Source organism: Leptopilina boulardi, unplaced genomic scaffold (genome assembly GCF_019393585.1).
Source record: "Leptopilina boulardi isolate dan_hultmark-lab unplaced genomic scaffold, ZJU_Lbou_2.1 LbouV2_332, whole genome shotgun sequence".
NCBI classification, from domain to species: Eukaryota; Metazoa; Arthropoda; class Insecta; order Hymenoptera; family Figitidae; genus Leptopilina; species Leptopilina boulardi.
The window spans coordinates 522,032-543,439 of NW_026137899.1; the positions used below are offsets into that span (position 1 = coordinate 522,032).

A 21,408-nucleotide genomic window follows, 5' to 3' on the forward strand; every position below is an offset into this window, starting at 1 on the left:
ACCCGGCTGTAAAAACTTGTACAAGAAAATGTACAAGTTCTTGTACATGTTCAATAATGAACTTGTACATTTTCTTGTACATGTTAAAGTAATGTTCTTAAACAAGTTCAGTATCCGGAATTGAGACAGGTTCTTGTATCAGAACTTGTACAAGATCCTGGACAAAAAATATACTTGTACAAGAAAATGTACATGTTCTTGTACCTATTTTTTGTGCAGGTTTCATGTACAAGTACTTTTACATGAACACGTTTATATTCTTGTACAAGAACATTTGTTTAAAAATGTTTTTAAGAAAAATTTGAAATTTTAATAAGTTGTAATTATTAAGACTCTTCACTTATGCATGCTAAAGATTATTGCGCAGCTGTAGAGGCTTAAGAAAACTACTGCGCAGCCTTTAAAGTTAAAAATTTTAAATTTAAAAAATATCAATGAACCTGTACAAGAATATCTTTTACATCTGGTACAAGAAAATGTACATGAAACCTGCACAAAAAAATATGTACAAGAACATGTACATTTTCTTTTACAAGTATATTTTCTTGTCCAGGATCTTGTACAAGTTCTGGTACAAGAACATGTCTCAATTCCGGATGCTGAACTTGTTCAAGAACATTACTTGAACATGTACATGAAAATGGACAAGTTCATTAATGAACATGTACAAGAACTTGTACATTTTCTTGTACAAGTTTTTTCAGCCGGGAAGAATTCTCTGAAATCAAAATTCTTTTAAATTTAAAGTCTTGTAAAGAAAATGCCTGCCAAACAAAAATTCGGTAGCTAAAAATTTTGTTAAGTAAAAATTTGACTTGCACCCGCCTATACCGAACTTTATAACCAAGAATTATTATATTTCTAAATTCTAATTATGCTCCCCAACTATCGAAATATGTTAACAAAATTTTTAAAAAAATTTTCATATAAGAAATATTGATTTTTTATAAACAAATATTAATCTGTTTCACGTTGGGCCCGATTTATTTTACTTTTATTATTATTTTTACATACCTGGAAATATTAAGAATATTTTTCAAAAAGTTTTAGAGTGTGACCAACAAATTTTTTATTTAGAAAACATACATGGCACATTTATAATGCTGTAAACTTATCTTGAGCATACAAGAAATATTCGTGTAGTTTACATGTAAGATCCAGGTAAGCTTTTAGCAATCCCTAGTGGAAAAGAACTAAAAAATTTGGTGTACACCTACTTCATACTTAAAAATAATTCATGATGATTCACGATACTTCATATAACTCAAGATAATTCATGTAATTCAAAGTAATTTATGTTAATTCACAATACTTCAGGATAATTCATATATGGTCAGTTGGGGTGAATGGGGATAAGAGGTGTTGTAGCTTAATTTACAGTTTTAAAATGAAGTTCAACGTTAATATTTTAACCTCAGATCACCTACAAGAGGTTCTGAGTATTGACAAGCTTTTATCTTGACAATTGGCAGCAGGATAATTCATGTTATCGCTCAATGCATAAAAACTTGAAAATCAAAGTCAAACTGTTACAGTATTTTGTCTCGCATTTAAAAGAAAACAGACTTAAAAATCATACAACAATTTTTTCTTATTTAATATGACACCCGTAACAAAAATTCACTTGAATTTTTTATTTTTGTCAATTTGATTAATAATAACTAGCTGTCTCCATTTACCCCGAGAATTTGAAATCTCTGGGTAAATGGGGACAAAATTTGAAATGCATTTTTAAAAATATAACTGTACAAATTTGTTCCTACTGGATTACTAGAATACATTTCTCTCACTCATTTAATTGATTTAATTTGATTTAAAACACAAAATTTTATAGTCAAAATGTGAATTTTGTTTAACTTTCATTAATTCTTAAAATTTAACTCAAATGTATTCTTTATATATATATATATATATATATATATATATATATATATATATATATATATATATATATATATATATATATATATATATATATATATATATAACAATCGATTGGTTTCAATGCAAGAAATACAATTATTTTATGTTGAAAATTGAATTTAAATAAACACAACATTTTTTTGCTAAAATGTTAACTTTTAATTTTTTTTAGTTTCATTAATTTTTTTAAATTTAACTCAAATGCATACTTTATATATGGGTGATTCTCCGCGTAGCGCACGATTTGGTGTCTGAAACTTTACAAATATTTTTTTATTGAAATGATAAATATGAATACATATTTTTGAAGATAAAGTGTCAAGAAATAAATATCCATGATGTGCCGGAAAAATTTTTTATAATTTTTTAAACAAATTAAAAAAAAATTCTTTGCTTGTTGAATTCTATAAAATAGTTGAAATTTGATTTAAAATGTTTATGGGAATTTTTGGGGTAAGGGTACACTCACATCTCTGGCTGCCTGCACAGGCAGCCTCCCACCACGCAGAAAACGTACAAGAGTAAGAGAGACAGAAAATTCAAATTTAAATCTACTAATCTACTGATTTTACTATATCACTTTAAATTTTGCTATTTAAAAATTTTTTCGAATATAAAGAGTTTTTGGAAAATAGACGTTAAAATTTTTTTTTTTATGCATTTTTTAAAATCCTCCCGCACCTTTTTCTGATATTAATATTGTAATTAAGCCTACCAAATTTTACCCAAATCCATAAAAATCTGTTAAAGTTATCTTGTTCACAAAAAAGATCCGCACACACACACCCATACATATATCCGGATAATTGATCAGGATCTCATATAACATGTTTCTAAATAGAAGAAAATTTGTTTTTACCATTTTTTAAAAATTTATACACGAAGGACTGCAAAGCTTCCTTGATGAGGAAGCAATAAAAAAACGACAAAAGAAAAAATTTTTTTTAACAAATTATTTAAACAAAAAAGATCATCAGACCCACTCTTAAAATTTTTTCAATTATTCTTAGTTTTTACCTATGTAAAAATTAAAAAAGTCAACCCTAAAGTTAAAAGAAATTAATTCAGTATATAAAAAATCTTTTTTTTCATATAAAAATTTAATTTTTTTGTTAACATATTTTGAAAGTCGATGAAAAACTTCAACTTTTTTCTTGGTAATTTATTTCAAATACAAATATTTTTTTACTAGCAGTAGTATATTAACCTTTATTTACTATTGGTAACTTCCTTTACAGACGTAGAGAGAAAGAAAGGAAGGAAAAACAAGATTTTTTGGAAAAACAAAATTTGCATGCCATGCACAATGCGTTGGAAGAAAACTTTGAGAATTTTATTATTTCCAGTGAATCAAAGCAATGCTTACAGTTAAATAGTGATAAAATAGAATTTGACTTTCCCGAATTCAATTGTTCTAATGCAGAGATACAGAACACGGAAAAACATAAAGAAATCGCTGAGGATTATAAAGGGAAAAGCGAAATTAAAAAGGATATTTCGCTTTTGACTCTAACATCCCATTGGACATTATCTAGTTCCATAGAAGAGAATAACTCTGACATTGAAATAGTTGAAGAAACAGTTGAATATCCTGCCATAGATTCGGATAATGCTTCGTTCTTGAATTATGAAGAGGTGGATCACTCAGATGGTGAAGTTATTGAAGAAGTCATTGAATTACCTGAAATAAATGAAATTAACAAATTTCCTATAGTGGGTAATGAAGAATCGGAATTAAGAAGAAGTATTATCATTTCAAAAACAAAAGAAGAACTATCAAACACTAAAGAGGACCATAATCTTCCTCAAAGTTATAAGGAAGAAAAAAATATAGAGTTGATTGAGGACCAAGTAAATGGCGACAAAAAATTGCCCTATGTAATGGATGGTTGCCGTATTGTCCACTATGATCATGTCATCAAAGATTTGCTGAATAAATGTTCTGATGCCAGTTTACATAAACCTTCATGTACTTTTAACAAATTGGAATTATTAAAAACTAGACAAAGAGGTTTTATAGTGGATGTCTTTTTGCAGTGTTCAACCTGTAAAATTAAAATACAACACATTTCACAACCTGAAGATCCTAACTTAATGAATATTAATGAAGCTATTGTCCTAGGCTGCCTGACTTCAGGTTCTGGGTTTTCGAATATGCAAGAGTTACTAGCACCGGCAGGAATTCCAACTATGTCTGCAACAACATATTTGAACATTCAACGAAAAATTGTAATGGTAATAATAGAGACAAGCGAAGAAGCTTTAGCACAAAATGTTGAAGAAGAAAAACGATTGAGCAAAGAATTAGGTAATGTTTTATACTATGTTGCTGAGGACAATACGATAACAGAAGTGATTTATACTACGGTCATTTGCGACGGAGCATGGATGCAAAGAACATATGCCTCAGGTGCATTCGATTCTTCTGCTGGAACGGTTGTAATAATAGGAAAGCATACTTAAAAGCCTTTGGAAGTTAAAGTCAAATGTAAGACATGTGCAAAATGTGATTACAGAAAAGAATACATAGATGATCATGATTGTTTCAAAAACTTTCCTAAAAGTAAAAGCTCAGCGTTAATGGAAACGGAGGGAACTGTTGAAGCATTTCAAGAATCTTGGGAAAAAAACAAACTTGTTTACAAATATCTTATCGGTGACGGAGATAGTAGCGTTTATAATGGTATACTAATAAACAACCCATATGCCCAGTTTGGTATTGAAGTGGAAAAATATGAAGATATTAACCATAAGTATAAGAACCACTCTAAGGCTATTAAAATTTTGGACAAAAAGGAAGGATTGACTAAAGCAGAAAAGAAATGGTACAAGTTTGTCAGCACCTTTAGTTTAAAAATACATTATGAGATCCAGGAAGTCATAGAAAGAAGAAGAACAGGTAAAGATGATAATTTGAGTCTTGAAGAAAATTTAGAATTACTCACAAACGAGATTCTTAATGTACCATATCACGTCTTTGGTGATCATAAAAGATGTGACAAACTTCGTGGTTGGTCTTGTGCAGATACTGCATCTAAAGACGAAACAAATTACGTACCATACTTGGAAAAATATGGAGTTATGGCTGAACTTCTAGAAATACACAGAAATCTAACTTTGAGCTCAAAAAGCTTATATCTAAAAACAAGTTCAAATTTGGCTGAAAACTTTAACTCTTTAATCTGCAAATATATTGCTGGAAAAAGAATATCGTTTTGTTTTTCAGGATCTTTTGCAGCAAGAGTTCATGCAGCATCATTAAAAAGCCTTACCAAACGTGTACAATCAAACGTAATGACACATACAGGGAAAGCAGTACCTTCAGCGGTTATTAAAGTTGAAAATGAAAGAATTGAAAAAGTTGAAAGAAACAAACTCTACAATTCCAAAAAACGGAGATTTGCAAACACCAACGTCGCCAGTGACAAAAATTATGGTTTAAAAGTTAAGAAACCCGATATGCATAAAGATGTGTTCAGCAAACAGAAAGAAATAGTTTTAAAATTTTTAAAAGAAAATCAAGAAAACAGATTGGAAATTGTTGAAAACACAACTGAACAATTTAAATCTAATAATTGGTTTGTCATTCGTCTTAAAATGATTACAAGCAGCAAGTATGGAGAAATCTGCAGAATGTTAGACACAACTGATCGTACTCGTATAATTTCTAACATGTTATATAATAGTCGAAAGAAACCTAATGCCAATATGACTTACGGTCTTCAACACGAAGAAGATGCTAGAAGGGCATTAGAAAAATTAATTAATTGCAAAGTAAATCGTACAGGTCTTTGGATTGATCCAGTTCACGAGTTCTTAGGAGCATCTCCAGATGGATTGATTGACTTAAATTTGGAAGAACTGCAAATCAGTAAGAGTTTTGGAATTGATGCAATGAAAAGGCCTCCCTTATTGTACCCAGTTGTAAAGGGATGTTGCGTTGAAATTAAATGTCCTGCAAGAGGAAGAAATAAGTCAATCGATGACTTACTCAGTGAAAGTAAAGATTTAAGTAGAATCTATGACTTAAAACAGAGAAACTCAATAAATACAAATCACCATTATTACTACCAACTTCAAGGACAAATGCATCACACTGGGAGAAAAGATGGCCTCTTAGTGTTATGGACAGATAAAGATATGAAAGTTACTCCAGTCTTTAGAAATGATAATTTTTGGAGAGAAAAAATGGAACATAAATTAAAAAGCTTCTATAATGATTATCTACTTCCTGAAATTGTAGATAGTCGCCTTAAACGCAGTAGGAAAATTAGAGTACCTGGAGAGATTTCTGATCATCAAAATGAACAAGAAGAAGATGATGATAAAACGGTAACTGATTCAGAGTCTATTCTTCTAAATAAAACTGTTGCTAAAAAAAGAATGGCAGCTAAAAGAAAAATAAAAAAAGAAATGGACCTGGACGGTAATTTAGATAATAATGATAATACTAAAAAGTGCAGGACTTCTATTGAAACAGAGACTTTTATTCATGAGGACGATGAAGTTATTTTTTTACCCATCAATGATACTCAGCCGAAAACGCAGCAAAAAGATCGCAAAATATTATTGGCCAGTTCTTCCGGTAACATTGACACTGTGGAAAGAAACGTTTTAAACGTTCAAGTTAAGTTAGACGATCGAGATCTTGATACATTTTTGGCTTTGTTGGGAGTTAATTACAAAAATTTTGAATTTTTAAGTGTTTTGAACATGGCAATACCAGATTTAGTGAGAGAATGTAAAAATGATGAAGATATCCAAATTATAGGTGGTAATTGTATTGATCACTGGAGAACATGCTATTATAATAAAAAAAAAATAAATTATTCGTTTATGATAGTGTTGTTGGTCTAAACTTGTCAAAAGAAGAACTAACGTTTTTGTCAAAACGTTATCCAAATGTTAAGCCATGTGCAATTACCAAAATTGTGATTACAATACAGCCAGATGGTACTACTTGTGGCGTCTATGCTTCAGCAACCGCAGTAAGTATATTACTAGGCAAAGACATGATGAAAGAAAATTTTTCAAGAAATGCACAAGTAATGAGAGAACACTATATAAAAATTTTAAATTCAAGGCAGGTCGAACGCTTTCCACAACAAAAATAACAACGTTTGGGTAATATTTACTTACCGCCATGATAATTACAGAAAATGTTCAATTTCATATAAACTTTCATGTAGTTAAAAAAATCGTACTTGCATGAGCATGAGTAAGATTCATATACTTATGAATCATAATTATCAATAAAAGGTCATTTATTTAAAATTTGATTTTTATATAATCAAAGCAGTCATACTTTTGCATGTGTATGACAATCATTCACACAGCGATTGAGAATGAAAATAATGAAAGAGATTATTGAAACTAATTTGCATGTGTTTTCAATGCTCGTAACCATGATAGTTGCAAAAATTGAACAATTTCATATTAACTTTCACGAATTACAAAAATTCATACTTGCATGTGTATGAATCAGATTCATATATTTGTGAATAATAATTATCAGTAAGAGTTCATTCGTTTTAATTTTGATTTCTAGATAATCAAAGCAGTCATACTTGCATGTGTATGACAGTCATTCTCATAGCGATCGAGAATGAAAATAACGAATAAAAGTATTGAAATTAATTTGCATGTGCTTCAATACTCGTAACCATGATAATTGCAGAAATTAAACAATCATATCAGTATTAGTAAAAAAAAGATTAATAAGGATTAAAAATTGAAGAAGAAAGAAATTGCAGAATGCAATGTACCTTTTCATTTTAGTGAGGATACATTGTATTTGATAGGTGGTCCAACTTATAATGAGAAGTACATTGCATTCAAAATTAGCTGAAGAGTTTTGGAGGTATTAATTTTCATCACAAGATGCGGAAATATTTTAGGTAATATGTCCAGAAATTTTATAAAATGTATTTGTACATATTTCAAGAAAACTATTATTTCACATTTCAGGTTTTTTAAATTCATAAGGACTAATCCAGGACTAAACAACTAAATAATAAAGTGTACACCTAGTTCAATACTTGAAATAATTAAGAATAATTCACAAAGTAATTCTGTGTTATTCAAGATAACTTAAAGTGGTTCAAGATAATTAAAGATATTTCAATATAAATCAAAGTAACTCAAGATAATTCAGAGAAATTCGAGGTAATTCAAGATACTTCAGGTAATGCAGAATGTTTCAGTATTATTCCAATATTTCAGGATGATTCTAATACTTCTGCATAATTCAAATATTTGTAGATAATATTTATATTATGAACCCTTTAAAGCATATGTATATTTTTCTTTTCATGTCAATCTAAACGAATTTTGAATTTTCATCCGTCATGTTGGATCAATCATTTTGAATTTTTTAATTTTTACTCCAAGATAGTAATCATCGACCTAAAAAAATTTTTAAGCATAAACGGCAGATTGTTTTATATTTTTGTTTTATGATAATTACATTCATTTTAATTTCTTTATTGCTTTGTTATTGTAAGGGATATCTTATAATATATTTTATTTACTTTTTGTTATTAAAACAAATAAAATAATGTTTAGAAAATGTAAAAATGTGCAAGGCTGTAACACTATACGGAGTGTCACAATGCTTTAAAGGGTTTAAAAGACGTTAAAAAGGTGTTGATAATTAAATCTCAATAATTAAGTGTAAAGTACAATATTTTTACTAATATTAATGACATGTTTATAGTAGTGTGTTTCAGAAATATTCAAAGCGAACAGGCTAATTGATAAGGATCACTGCGATAGTATAATTCAGGATTTTTCAATATAATTCAAGGTACTTCAGATAATTCAGGCTAATTTTACACAAGTCTATATCTTGTACAACGTATTTCAGATATACATTGACTATAATTGATATTTAATTTTCTATAGGTGCATATCTCTCAAATTTCAGAAGACTATTATTACGTATTCCCTACTAAATGTAAAAAGATATAAACGTATATAAATTGAATACTTAAATTCCCATCCATTCATTATAGTTATATTTTTAATAATTATTTCCTCACAAAGGAAGTGATTTTCTGAGTAGCGTAAAATTTAGTTTGCTGATATTTAAAAAATACTTCCTCCATGAGGAAACAAAATTGACTTTAATAAAAATCTAATTATTATTTTCAAGTTTAATGCTCAAGAATAAAATATCTGCTTTAAGCCGGACAAAATGTTGTTAATTTTCTTCTATTTGAAAACACAAGCAGCTCAGTAGTAAAGTTTTCACCACGACACTTATTTTTGAAACAACTTATCCACAATTATCAATTTTTTTATATTTACAACATTTATATTTGCAGGGCTCGGATTGTGCGACTTTTTCGACTTTTTTCGACTTTTTGGTGAAAAAGTGCGACTAATCGACTTTTTTCCAGATTTTGTTTGAATAAAATGCGACTAATACGACTTTTTTTAGATTTTTCAATTACTTTTTAACTTAAATTTTAAATAGCAAACATAGTTTTTATATTGTCAGTTTTAAACCGATTATTCTATGCGTTAAGAAATAATTGCGATTAAAAATTATTTTTGTGTTTCATCACAAAATAAAAAACTACGTTCCATCGTCAATTATTTGTTCGACTGTCGAGTTTATTTGCGTTTATGAAGAAGTTAGAAAATGAAAAAAATAACTTATTAACTTTATCTTCCATTAAGATTTTATTTGTTAAATCTAGAATGATTATTTTAACAAATTAACCTATATGTCATAGAGAACTGTGATTATTTATACTGACAGTATTAAACCAATTATTCTATATTTCTTGAAGTATTGTGTTACATTAAAAAATTATTATTATCACTACATTTGTTTTTTCAAAGATATCAAATAAAATAATTTTTATAAAAATAATTAAATTATTTTTGTGGGGGACGGGGAAACCGGGAAATGACCGGGATTTCAAAAAGTGACCGAGAAAACCGGGAAATTCATGACTAAACCGGGAATTTTTTCATTTTTTAACATTTTTTTTAAATTCATCAAAAATAAATTTGTTCTAATTTCACAAATATAACTGTGGTTTATAATTACTAATGTCATAATATTGTATGTTATAATGTCATAATATTTTACTGAACTGAAGAAAGAAGTTTAATTCACAGTAGTACACAGAAAATTAAAAGGTATTAAAATAAGTTGCGACGCTTCTTATTTTAATCAATTTTTGCTTATTTTAATCCATTTTGGTATTAATATACCAATAAGTATTAAAAGAGAAAGAAGACAAAAAGCGACAATCTGAGGAAATTAAGACACTTCAAGCAAAAAAACGGAAAATTCTCAAAGATGCTACAGAAAAAGCAACGTTAATTCAAGAAGAACTAGATATTTTACAGACTAAAAGAAATTAATGTATTTCTCATTTACATTTAATCTAGATGTTATACGTTAAAAGATCTCACTATCAACTACCAAAGATTTGTTGATTTATAAAATATTAATTTATAAATTTCAAATAAATTAAATTAATAAAATTTAAAAGTTTACAAAATTCAGAATACTTATTTAAAACGTAAAGAAAATTATTTAAAAAAACTTAATAGTTAAAAGATAATGTTAAATTGTTCATAAAAATTTGACCGGGAAATTGTTTAAATTGACCGGGAATTTGTAATCAGAAAAAAACTCGCCACCATGAATTTGTTGCATTCTACATTTAATTATAATAATACCTCATTAAAATTTTGTTATTTTTTTACTATTTTTACAGTTTTATGCCTCTTTTTGTAATTTTTGTCTAAAATTTCATGCGACTTTTTTGCGACTTTTTCTGAAATTCCATGCGACTTTTTGCGACTTTTTTTGTAAATTTATGAGACTAAAGCGACTTTTTTTGAGTCTTAAAGTCGATCCGAGCCCTGTATTTGCCAAAATAATATTAGTACACTTTCTTTAATAGAAAATATAAATAATAATTGGATTTTTTAAAAATATGTAATGGCTTCCCCATGACGATTCTGTGCTTCTGGTAAAAGTGTGTATTGCTCCGATTTTAGGGGACTTTATTACTTCAGGATAGATATTAATAATAACTACAAGTTACCTTCATTTAAAAACTTGTTTAGTTATACAGAACAATTTTTAGGCTTGTTGCAAAAAAGGTTTTTTTCCAATTTTTTGTTGTTGTCATGATTGGAACTCCTATAATTCTCTAAAATTTTTAAAAATCAATCAAGTATGCCTTCAAGACTTTAATGTTTATTGGCTAATTGTTTATTGTAAACACTTTTTAAATGATAATCATAAAATTATACATCTAAATCAGCATCCTTAATAGCTCGCAACAAAAACGATAAAATCCACTATTTCATGAAATAATCCTTTATGAAGAAGAATTACTGGAATAACTACTGGAAAACTTAGTATGTAATTTTTTGCGATTTTTTTAGTTTAATAAACAAATTTGTTAAAGTTATTCCATTTCAAACAGAACCTTAATTATCGACATTGATACTCTTATTTTTTTAAAAATTTTTATAAATCTTAGACAACTCAAAAACCATTTAATAATACCATTTAATAATTAATAATACATCTGAGCAGAAGCAGAGAATTTTGGAGTGTATTGAGGAAAATCCGACGTTGTTGACAAAAAAATTTACTAAAGTTTTGTCAAGGCAAAAATATAATAAAGAATGGGCAGAAATTTCAAAAGAATTAAATTTAATGAACACAGAAAGAAATTCTAGATCGCCTCCTCAATGGCAAAAGGTAAAATTTTTTTCTTAATATGTGGAAAAATTTTTAAAGTGATCCAATTGTAAAAATGAGAACATTGGATGCGGAATTACGTAAATATTACAGTAATATTAAAATTTCAGCCTCAACATTACAGTAATATTACACGTTTATTTGAAATACATAAAAATTTCAAAGTTTTTTATGACAAAAAAAAAGAATTAATCAATCAAATATTTTTAAATGTTTTTGAAATTTTTTGTAATATTACAGTAATATTTTGTAATGTTACTATAATATTACTGTAAAATTAACCGGTAATATTACCATGAGGCGGACATTTTAATGTTACAGTAATATTACTGTAATATTCGGTGCTACTTGGAAATTTTAGAATCACGGTGACTATTTGTTTGTAAAATATTTCATGTTTTAATAACATTAATTAATTAATATCTCGAAAACAAAAAGGCCATTTTATTTAATTTGTTTATTAACAATATACATTTTGAGCTTCAATTTTCCACATATACTTAATAATTAATATATTTAATTGTATAACAATTAAAAAGAATTTATTTGACAGTTTCTGTCGCGATGGGTATCGAACACGAAAGGAAAATTAGCCAATATCAAACGGTGCAAACGAACCACTGGAAGAGGCAATTTCAGCAACGCCAATGTTAGTATAACGGGGTTGGAAGACCGACTTTTGTCTGTAAAAGGCAAAAGTTGCTTTTTAGGGGATGGCGTAACCAAAGAAATTGGAATACCAGAATCTGACTCTGATGTAAGTTAAAATTCCAAATTTTCAAAAATAAAATATACTTAAATTTTTATGATTTATATATAACTTTAATACAATTTAATAGGTCGATTTAGAAGAAGCAATACCAGCAGCAGTGGTCAAAAAAATGTCTAATGTACCATTAGAGGTTGGTTTTATGATTAAAAATGTTATTATTAATATATTAACTAGCTCAAAGCTAGTCTAAACTATTAATAATCAAATTTTCCGAATTTGTATTTTTTCCTCATATTTGCTTTATTTTATATTTTAACCATTTCTTTTTAGAATCAAGAATGTCTCAAAGTCATAAGAATTTGCCACGATGAAGAAATGCAGCAATTAAAAAAAATTTCTACAAACCTGACAAATTTTTCAAGTGTAACGCTTCAAATATCACAAATTATAAAAAAAGCAATTCGGGACAACGATAAATAATTAATTATATAATAATAAACAAAGTGAAAAATATTGATTATTCTTATTCTATTGCAATTTAGGTTTAAGTTGTAGGTTTTTTTGAAGGTAATAAGTGTTGTTTTACAGTAAAAAAATAATACAAACATGCTGTTTAATTTTATTTGACTTTGTAAGGGATTTTTTCCTTTTCCAGGAAAACATTCTATAAAAAAAATCGAATAAAATTGATTACTCTTATTCTATTGCAATTTAGGTTTAATTTGTAGGTTTTTTTGAAGGTAATAAGTGTTGTTTTACAGTAAAAAAATAATGCAGACATGCTGTTTAATTTTTTTTGACTTTGTAAGGGATTTTTTTATTTTCCAGGAAAACATTCTATCAAAAAAAGTGAAAAAAATTGATTATTTTTATTCTATTGCAATTGAGGTTTAATTTGTAGGTTTTTTTGAAGGTAATAAGTGTTGTTTTACAGTAAAAAAATAATACAAACATGCTGTTCAATTTTATTTAATTGTTTAAGGGATTTTTTAATTTCCAGGAGAATATTCTATCTAAAAATTATTATTATTATATAATAATATAATGCTTGGTCTGTCCTTTTGTCCTACCTTGATGTTAGTCTATGCTAATTTTACGTGTTTTTTGAACTGTAATACTATGACGTGTCAAATTTTGAATATTACTTTTCTCATTTTTTCCAACTTGTATAATTGTGTTTTCTTATTGCAGAATTGGTTTCTTTAACAGTTCTTTATAAAAAACAATTAAATGTCTAATTTCGCGCTTTTAATTTTGCTAGTATTATAATATATTGTTATATTAACTTTTATATTTCCTAATACATTTAATTTAAACCTCTAATTTTTTAAAATTAATAATTATAAACTAAATAAAAAATAATAATAAATAAGAAAAAAGGAGACATTTATTTCAAATTTCTATCCTTACAAAAAATCAAGGAAATAATTAAACTTTATCTAATAATAATAAACTATCTACTTTTCTTTTTTATATTAATAATAAAATATTTATTGCATTTATATTTATTATCTTTTTCATAGGATTAAAAGTTTCTATCAGACATTGACTAAAATGGGAAAACAAATTTTAATTATTAATTATTTTTTTTTTTTATTCTTGCTATAAGATTAATTTTCTTAATTTTTATTCATTAAATTAAATTTAAAAAATTTATTTCCTTTATAAATTATTTTAACATTAAACTAGATAATTTATTTTTAAAAGTGTTATTTATTAAATTCATAAGTTATTTCCAATATTAAAGTATAATTTATTTCGTCACTAATAAACTATTTTATTTGAAACTAACAGTTGGCAAACATGAAGTTAGAGAATTTGTGGGGGTCCTCACCCCGCGAGTGTAGTCAAGTGCGAAACGCACCTTAAAAGTGAGAACTCGCCTTGAGGCACCACCGCATGCTCCACCGGCCGGCAGCGTGTGTCGAGAGTCAGATCGGCTTTAGACTTGGCTGTGTAGTGTGGGTCTCCAGGAAGAGACATGAATGTAAAATTCTATACGCAGGAGTTATAAAATAAAGAGTTTAATTTGTTGTAACTAAATCTCTACTGTGTATTTATTGGACAGTGTTACCTTCCCAGGGAGTCAGATAACCTTCATGATATGAGAGACCTGGAGCTCCTTCTTACCTAACCTCCAAAACTCCATAGTGGTGACGCCAACCAACGAACACGATTACTGGAAAATTCAAAATTCCTACAACATCGCATACTCGAAGGTAATCACATTCTCAACCACTAACAAGAGAAATTTACAAATCAACGCAACAACAAATTTCTACACAAGTCACACACACACAATTAGAACTCTGAAAATCTCTACGACCCACGCCGTTTCGTCAATACCGCCATTGCTCTCATACACAACGAGCATAGTGAATCTCACCGAAACAGCAACACAAAAGCCTAAATAATATAAAGAGGGTGGACAATCAAGTACCAAAACGACTTTTCCACACAAACCTTCAAACTGGAAGCAGACCTCCCGATCGACTTCAATTGAAAAATATCGAGAGGAAGCAAATACCAGAGAGAAGCAGCGACAACGCACGAGCCATTGGACAGATCCTGACAGCCAAGCAGTCGAACAGACGAAAACTCTCGTCATCAAGTTCCGGCCAACCTTGGACAAAAGCAGGCAAATCCAACTACGTCATACACAGTGACGTCACGAAGCAAGGAACGTCTCAGTTGTCGCCATCTTGAACAAGCATCCCCCTCTTCTCAGCAATTCACACAGCGCGCTGGCAAAGCGCAAGAACGAAAAAGCAGCTGCGCCGATTCTCAACACTGACAACAGAACTGTAAGTCAAACTTTTCAAAAGCAAACTCCAAGTTCTGCATTAAAAGCAATTGAAATTTTACTATTTCCTTTCTTTTATTTATGCAAGAAAAATAATTTATTCCTTTGAAATTTTTTTTTTATCTTATTTTTTTTTCATTTGACTCAATGTAACATTGTAAAAAAAATAACAAACAAAGTGAATAACACATTTTAAGAACAATTGACATAAAGTAAACTCTTAAATAATAAATAAACACAATTAATCTCGCCATAACGAAAAATTTCAAACTAAAATAGGAACAATAAATATTTTAATTGTGCGTGTGTGTGTATTGGTTGACAGCCACAGTTAAATACGTTATACTGAAATTGTGTCGCGACATGTTCTAACATCTGTTACAGGCAGAAGCAAAACCAAGGAAGCTACGACAATTTAATAAAAATAAATAAATACTCAAATACCTTCCTTTATTACCTACTATACTATATTATAAATATACTTAACGTCCGAACGGTGAATACAACCAGTGATTGTCAAATCAATTAACGAAAATAAATTGTTTTTTTTTCCTAAACAAAACAAAATTAAATAAAAATTAATTTCATTAGTATAAACAAACTCACTTAATATTCACCTTTCGAACTGGCTGTCAACACGTTGTGTGAAATATATCTGTGCATTGTCCAATATTTATCAATATAAAAATTAGATGAACAACCCTTAATTTGTCACGGTTACGGTTCGGAGTGCGGGCAAGGGAGGTCATACAAAGAAAATAACTTAAGTAAAGATAAGAAAAATTTATTTATTTTATTTATTTATTTATTTATTTATTTTTTTTTTTTTCTTCTCTCCTTCCTTTTTATTTGATCGCCCTATTTTCGGTTTCAACATCAAAACAAAACTACAACCACACATAAAAGTTCGTATAAAATTTTTTTTTTTTTTTTTTTTCTCATACTCTTGAGTGATGCGTCACGGGATCTCGCGAACGCATACGCGACATGGTAATAACTAGAAAACAAGAACGGGAACAGGAAGAATCCGGTAAACCAACGGCTGAAAATCAAAACGAAACAGAACAAGCATTCGCGAGAAAAGGACTGCAGCGAACTCCACCTAATAATAAAAACAAAAAACAACCGAACACAAACGACAACGAGGCTACACTAATAGACTTGGACACCACAACAGACAACCCCACATTTGACTCGGCAAATTTCAGTGCAACAAATACAACTCATCCAAATACAACCCAAGAATTGGATACAAATTCCGAAATTAATAACAGCACTTTAACAAACCACTGCGAAAATAGCCCCGCACCACCCCTCATAGATTTCAACATGACTACTGACTTGTCACGCGTACGTTTACCCAATTTCAATAAAAATGACCCAGACATGTGGTTCGACCAAATAGAGCGCATTTTCCGCCGACACGGCGTTTCAACTGAGATAGATCAAGCGGATTTGTTGATCGGTGGCGTCGATTCCGAAATATTGACATGTGTCAGATGTTTGGTCCTTACCAAACCACCCCCTTCGGACATTTACACTCAAATTAAATCGGGCATTCTAACGAACTTCGGAACAAGCAAAGAACAACGCCTACGACAACTAATAAAAGGTGAAGTCTTAAATGGAAAACCCTCATTCATACTCACCCAACTCCGGAACATCGCGAACGGCGAATGTGGCGACGAAGTCCTCCGATCACTATTCATGGAACATTTACCAGCCCTCCACAGGCAAATATTAGCACCAAGCTCTACCAAAAATCTAACCGAATCAGCGAGCATCGCTGACAAAATTACCGAGGAAATACAGCCACATTCCACCGAAAATTCGAATACAACATCCGTAGCAGCCATCGCAAATTCCGCCACAAACCACGACGTGCGAATAGACGCCATCATGACGGAATTAAAAAATATCAAAGAACAAATGAACAATTGGCGGGGACGTGACCAACATCGCGGACATTCACGCGGACGTTCTTCATCGCGTAACGGAAATGGACGAAGCAAATCCAGGCCTCGCGACACTTCGGATCTGTGTTGGTACCACAGAAAGTTCAAACAGGAAGCAAAAAAATGCCAATCACCGTGCACGTGGAAAAAACCCCAAAACACGGAAAACTGAAACCGCCAAACCGAGTTGACGCGATCGGACCTGGCGGCCTTTCTAAGCGTTTACACATTCTTGACAAGAAGACACGTTTGAATTTCTTAATAGATACGGGGTCGGATATCTCCATTATACCACGCGACAAGAACGACTCGAAAACACCGTCAAAATTCACACTTTTCGCCGCCAACAATTCGAAAATATCAACGTACGGCGAAAAGAAAATAAACGTCGATTTAGGGCTACGGAGAAACTTCACTTGGGACTTTTGCGTCGCCGACGTGCCATACCCGATCCTGGGGGCCGATTTCCTTTCTCGATACGGACTCCTCGTAGACATCAGATCGAGAAAAATCGTCGATTCCCTCACATGGTTACGAAGCTCCGGAACAATAAAAGCGGTGGCGTTTGGAGGGGTCAGCACCATCGATCACGAAATGCCATTCGCGGAAATTTTAAAACTATTCCCCGAACTGACAAACCCGTTAACACCCCTGACACCGACGGTCAAAGGCGTAGTCCACCACATCTTAACAAACGGGCCACCCGTAGCACAACACGCGCGCCGACTTTCCCCACAAATGCTCAAGGACTGCAAAAATCAGTTTCAAGCTATGGAAGACACTGGACAATGTAGAAAATCCAGCGGAGCATGGGCATCCCCCATACTGATGAAACTGAAAAAAGACGGCACCTGGCGAATTTGCGGAGACTACCGCAGAGTAAACTCTGTCACTGAACCCGACCGCTACCCGGTACCCTATTTACACGATTTCGCGGCAAATCTACATGGGAAGACCATCTTTTCAAAAATCGACTTATATAGAGCCTACAATCAAATACCGGTAGCACCCGAGGACATCCCGAAAACTGCGGTAATCACGCCATTCGGGCTATACGAATTTACCACAATGACATTCGGCCTCCGAAATGCGGGACAAACATTCCAGAGGTACATTTTTAGTGCACTTGGAAACCTACCAAACGTCTTTGCATACATCGACGATATACTGATAGCATCGTCATCCCGTGAAGAGCACGAGAAAAACCTGAAGGAAGTGTTTCAACGCCTGAAGGAATACGGACTGCGAGTAAATGTCGACAAGTGTGAATTTGGCAAATCCGAATTAGAATTTCTGGGACACATCGTCAACGCACAAGGATGCAGGCCCACCACAGAGAAAATCGACGCCATAAATAAATTCCCGAAACCACAAAATCGCACAGAATTGCGACGATTCTTGGGACTCGTCAACTTCTATCGTCGAGGTCTACGAAATGCGGCCCAAATACAAGGACCGTTATATGAATACTTACGCGACGCGAAGAAAAATGACAAGCGGGAAATACCCTGGAACGCTGAATCGGAAAAAGCCTTCGAAACCATAAAAACCGAAATTGCCAACTGCGTGACCCTAGCCCACCCCATCGAAGGGGCCGAAACGCGACTCACAACGGACGCCTCGGACACGGGCATGGGGGCAGTTTTAGAGCAACGCATCGGAAACGATTGGCGGCCGCTCGGATTCTTTTCCCAGAGATTCTCACCGGCACAGCGAAACTACAGCGCGTACGACCGCGAATTGACGGCAATCTACGAGAGCATAAAATACTTCGGACATTTTTTGGAAGGGCACGAATTTGAGGTACTAACCGATCACAAACCTCTAACATTCGCCCTGACTCAAAAATCGGATAAATTGCTAAAACGACAGCAACGCCAAATTGGTTTCATCTCGCAATTCACGAATAAAATTCGGCACATTGCGGGTGAGAAAAACGTCGTCGCGGACACGCTGTCACGAGTCGATTCAATCCAAATCCCAGCAGAATTCACGATGACCGAATTATCAGCAGCTCAGGAAAACGATAAAGAAATCGACGAATGGCGCACTTCGAAAAGCACGTCACTGAAATTACAGGAGATTAAATGGGGACCGGAAAACGTCAAAGTCATCTGCGACACATCTGGAGAAACATTGAGACCATTTATACCACAAACGCTCCGAGAACGAATATTCAGGATATTCCACAACCCCGCCCACCCGAGCGCGAAAGTGACGGGAAAAATCATCCGACAAAGATTCGTGTGGCCCTCGATTAACCGGGACGTCAAGGAGTGGGCAACAAACTGCATCGAATGCCAACGAGCAAAAGTGAACAGACACGTGCATACAAAACCAGCAGATTTCGCTGCGCCAGAAACGCGATTCCGCCACGTCCACATGGACATCGTGGGACCACTGCCGAAAGTGGATGGATACGAGTACTGCCTGACGATGATCGACCGATTTTCGAGATGGCCTGAAGCCGTCCCCATCAAAAACATCAGCGCACAAACCGTCTGCCGCGCATTCGTCGACACGTGGATTGCGAGATTCGGATGCCCCGAGACACTAACCACAGACCAGGGCACACAATTCGAGTCACGCCTCTTCTCGGAACTCCGCAGGGTCACCGGAAGTGATCGCACCCGCACGACAACATACCACCCCGCCTCCAACGGCATGATCGAAAGGTGGCACCGAACGCTCAAAGCGGCGATCATGTGCCACACCGACCAAGAATGGGTGTACGCACTTTCCACGGTGATGCTCGGCTTACGAGTCAACGTAATGGAGAACGGAATATCCCCATCGGAATACCTCTACGGTACAACCCTTCGCATCCCTGGAGAACTGGTTCTTCCTGAGGACGAGTCCGCTGACCCGATATTTTTTCACTCCGAATTTCGCAGAAATATGAGCAAAGTTAGAGCGGTTCCCGTCACGCATCACGACAGGAGAAAAACATTCGCACATAAAGATATACAATCATGTACGCACATATTTTTACGTGCCCCTCCGGCCAAAAGATCACTCCAGTGCCCGTACTCCGGACCTCACAAGGTGATCGAACGCATTACAGACCGGATTTTTCGCATCGATGTAAACGGGAAATTGAAAAATGTATCAGTAGAGAACGTCAAGCCAGCACACTTTGTACCGTTTACCGAAAAATTGACGATAGAGAAACGTAGCATAATAAATGACAAGGTCAACACAGAATTGACTGACAAAACGTACTCCGACATCGCCAAACAAATACCGGTAAAAAGCACGACAAAGCCCCAAAAACCAGCCGCGCTTTTGACCCACGAGTGCGACCAGCAAATAAAAATTGTAAAGACAAAAAGCCCTGAAAAAATACCAAAGCCTACATGTAAATCACGCGAAAAAACAATGGCAAATAACGACGAAATCCCAGCTCAACAAAAAGAGAAAACGACGGAAAAACGCGTCAGATTCATTCCCTCGATCCTACGTAGAAAAAAAACAGGTTAGCTAGGGATAATAATAAAAAAAAAAAGACTGACTTCGCACTAAAAACAAACATAAAATTGAAATAATATTAACAAAAATACATCTATCTAGGTTTTTTTTTTTTTTATTTAAATTCATACAAACAATGCACGAGAATATAATGTATGAGAGATTCGTTGTCACTGGGGGGGGAGTATGTGGGGGTCCTCACCCCGCGAGTGTAGTCAAGTGCGAAACGCACCTTAAAAGTGAGAACTCGCCTTGAGGCACCACCGCATGCTCCACCGGCCGGCAGCGTGTGTCGAGAGTCAGATCGGCTTTAGACTTGGCTGTGTAGTGTGGGTCTCCAGGAAGAGACATGAATGTAAAATTCTATACACAGGAGTTATAAAATAAAGAGTTTAATTTGTTGTAACTAAATCTCTACTGTGTATTTATTGGACAGTGTTACCTTCCCAGGGAGTCAGATAACCTTCATGATATGAGAGACCTGGAGCTCCTTCTTACCTAACCTCCAAAACTCCATAAATTGATTCCACCTTCATATTGAATTTGTTTGCTACGTAGATAAAATATTTAAGGAAATTGACATGAATTCTATGTCAATGTCCTTATCTAGGGGGGTTATGTTTATATTTTCTTCTAAATTACCATCTTCCAGTTTAAGATTTGAAGAAACTGTCAACGGTATTTTATATTGGTCATGATTTGGAACAAATTTCACTAAAAATATGTAAGTTTTTAGTTCTTAATAACGAAAAGCGCTACATAGCGACTAGCGCTATTCGTAATCCCACTGCAGGACAAATGTATGGCT

At 32.5% G+C, this 21,408-nt stretch overlaps 2 protein-coding genes across 2 annotated transcripts; both read left to right on the top strand.

Annotated features, from left to right (window-relative positions):
- Positions 1-10,784: 10,784 nt before the first annotated feature.
- On the top strand, positions 10,785-12,854 carry LOC127285373 (uncharacterized). Its single transcript, XM_051311355.1, has 4 exons — positions 10,785-11,662; positions 12,216-12,419; positions 12,502-12,564; positions 12,705-12,854. Exons 1-4 carry the CDS (start codon positions 11,618-11,620, stop codon positions 12,852-12,854), a joined length of 462 nt encoding a protein of 153 aa, XP_051167312.1. The 5' UTR covers positions 10,785-11,617.
- A 1,347-nt stretch (positions 12,855-14,201) lies between these two features.
- On the top strand, positions 14,202-17,304 carry LOC127285367 (uncharacterized). Its single transcript, XM_051311349.1, has one exon. It carries the CDS (start codon positions 16,165-16,167, stop codon positions 17,302-17,304), a length of 1,140 nt encoding a protein of 379 aa, XP_051167306.1. The 5' UTR covers positions 14,202-16,164.
- Positions 17,305-21,408: the final 4,104 nt, after the last annotated feature.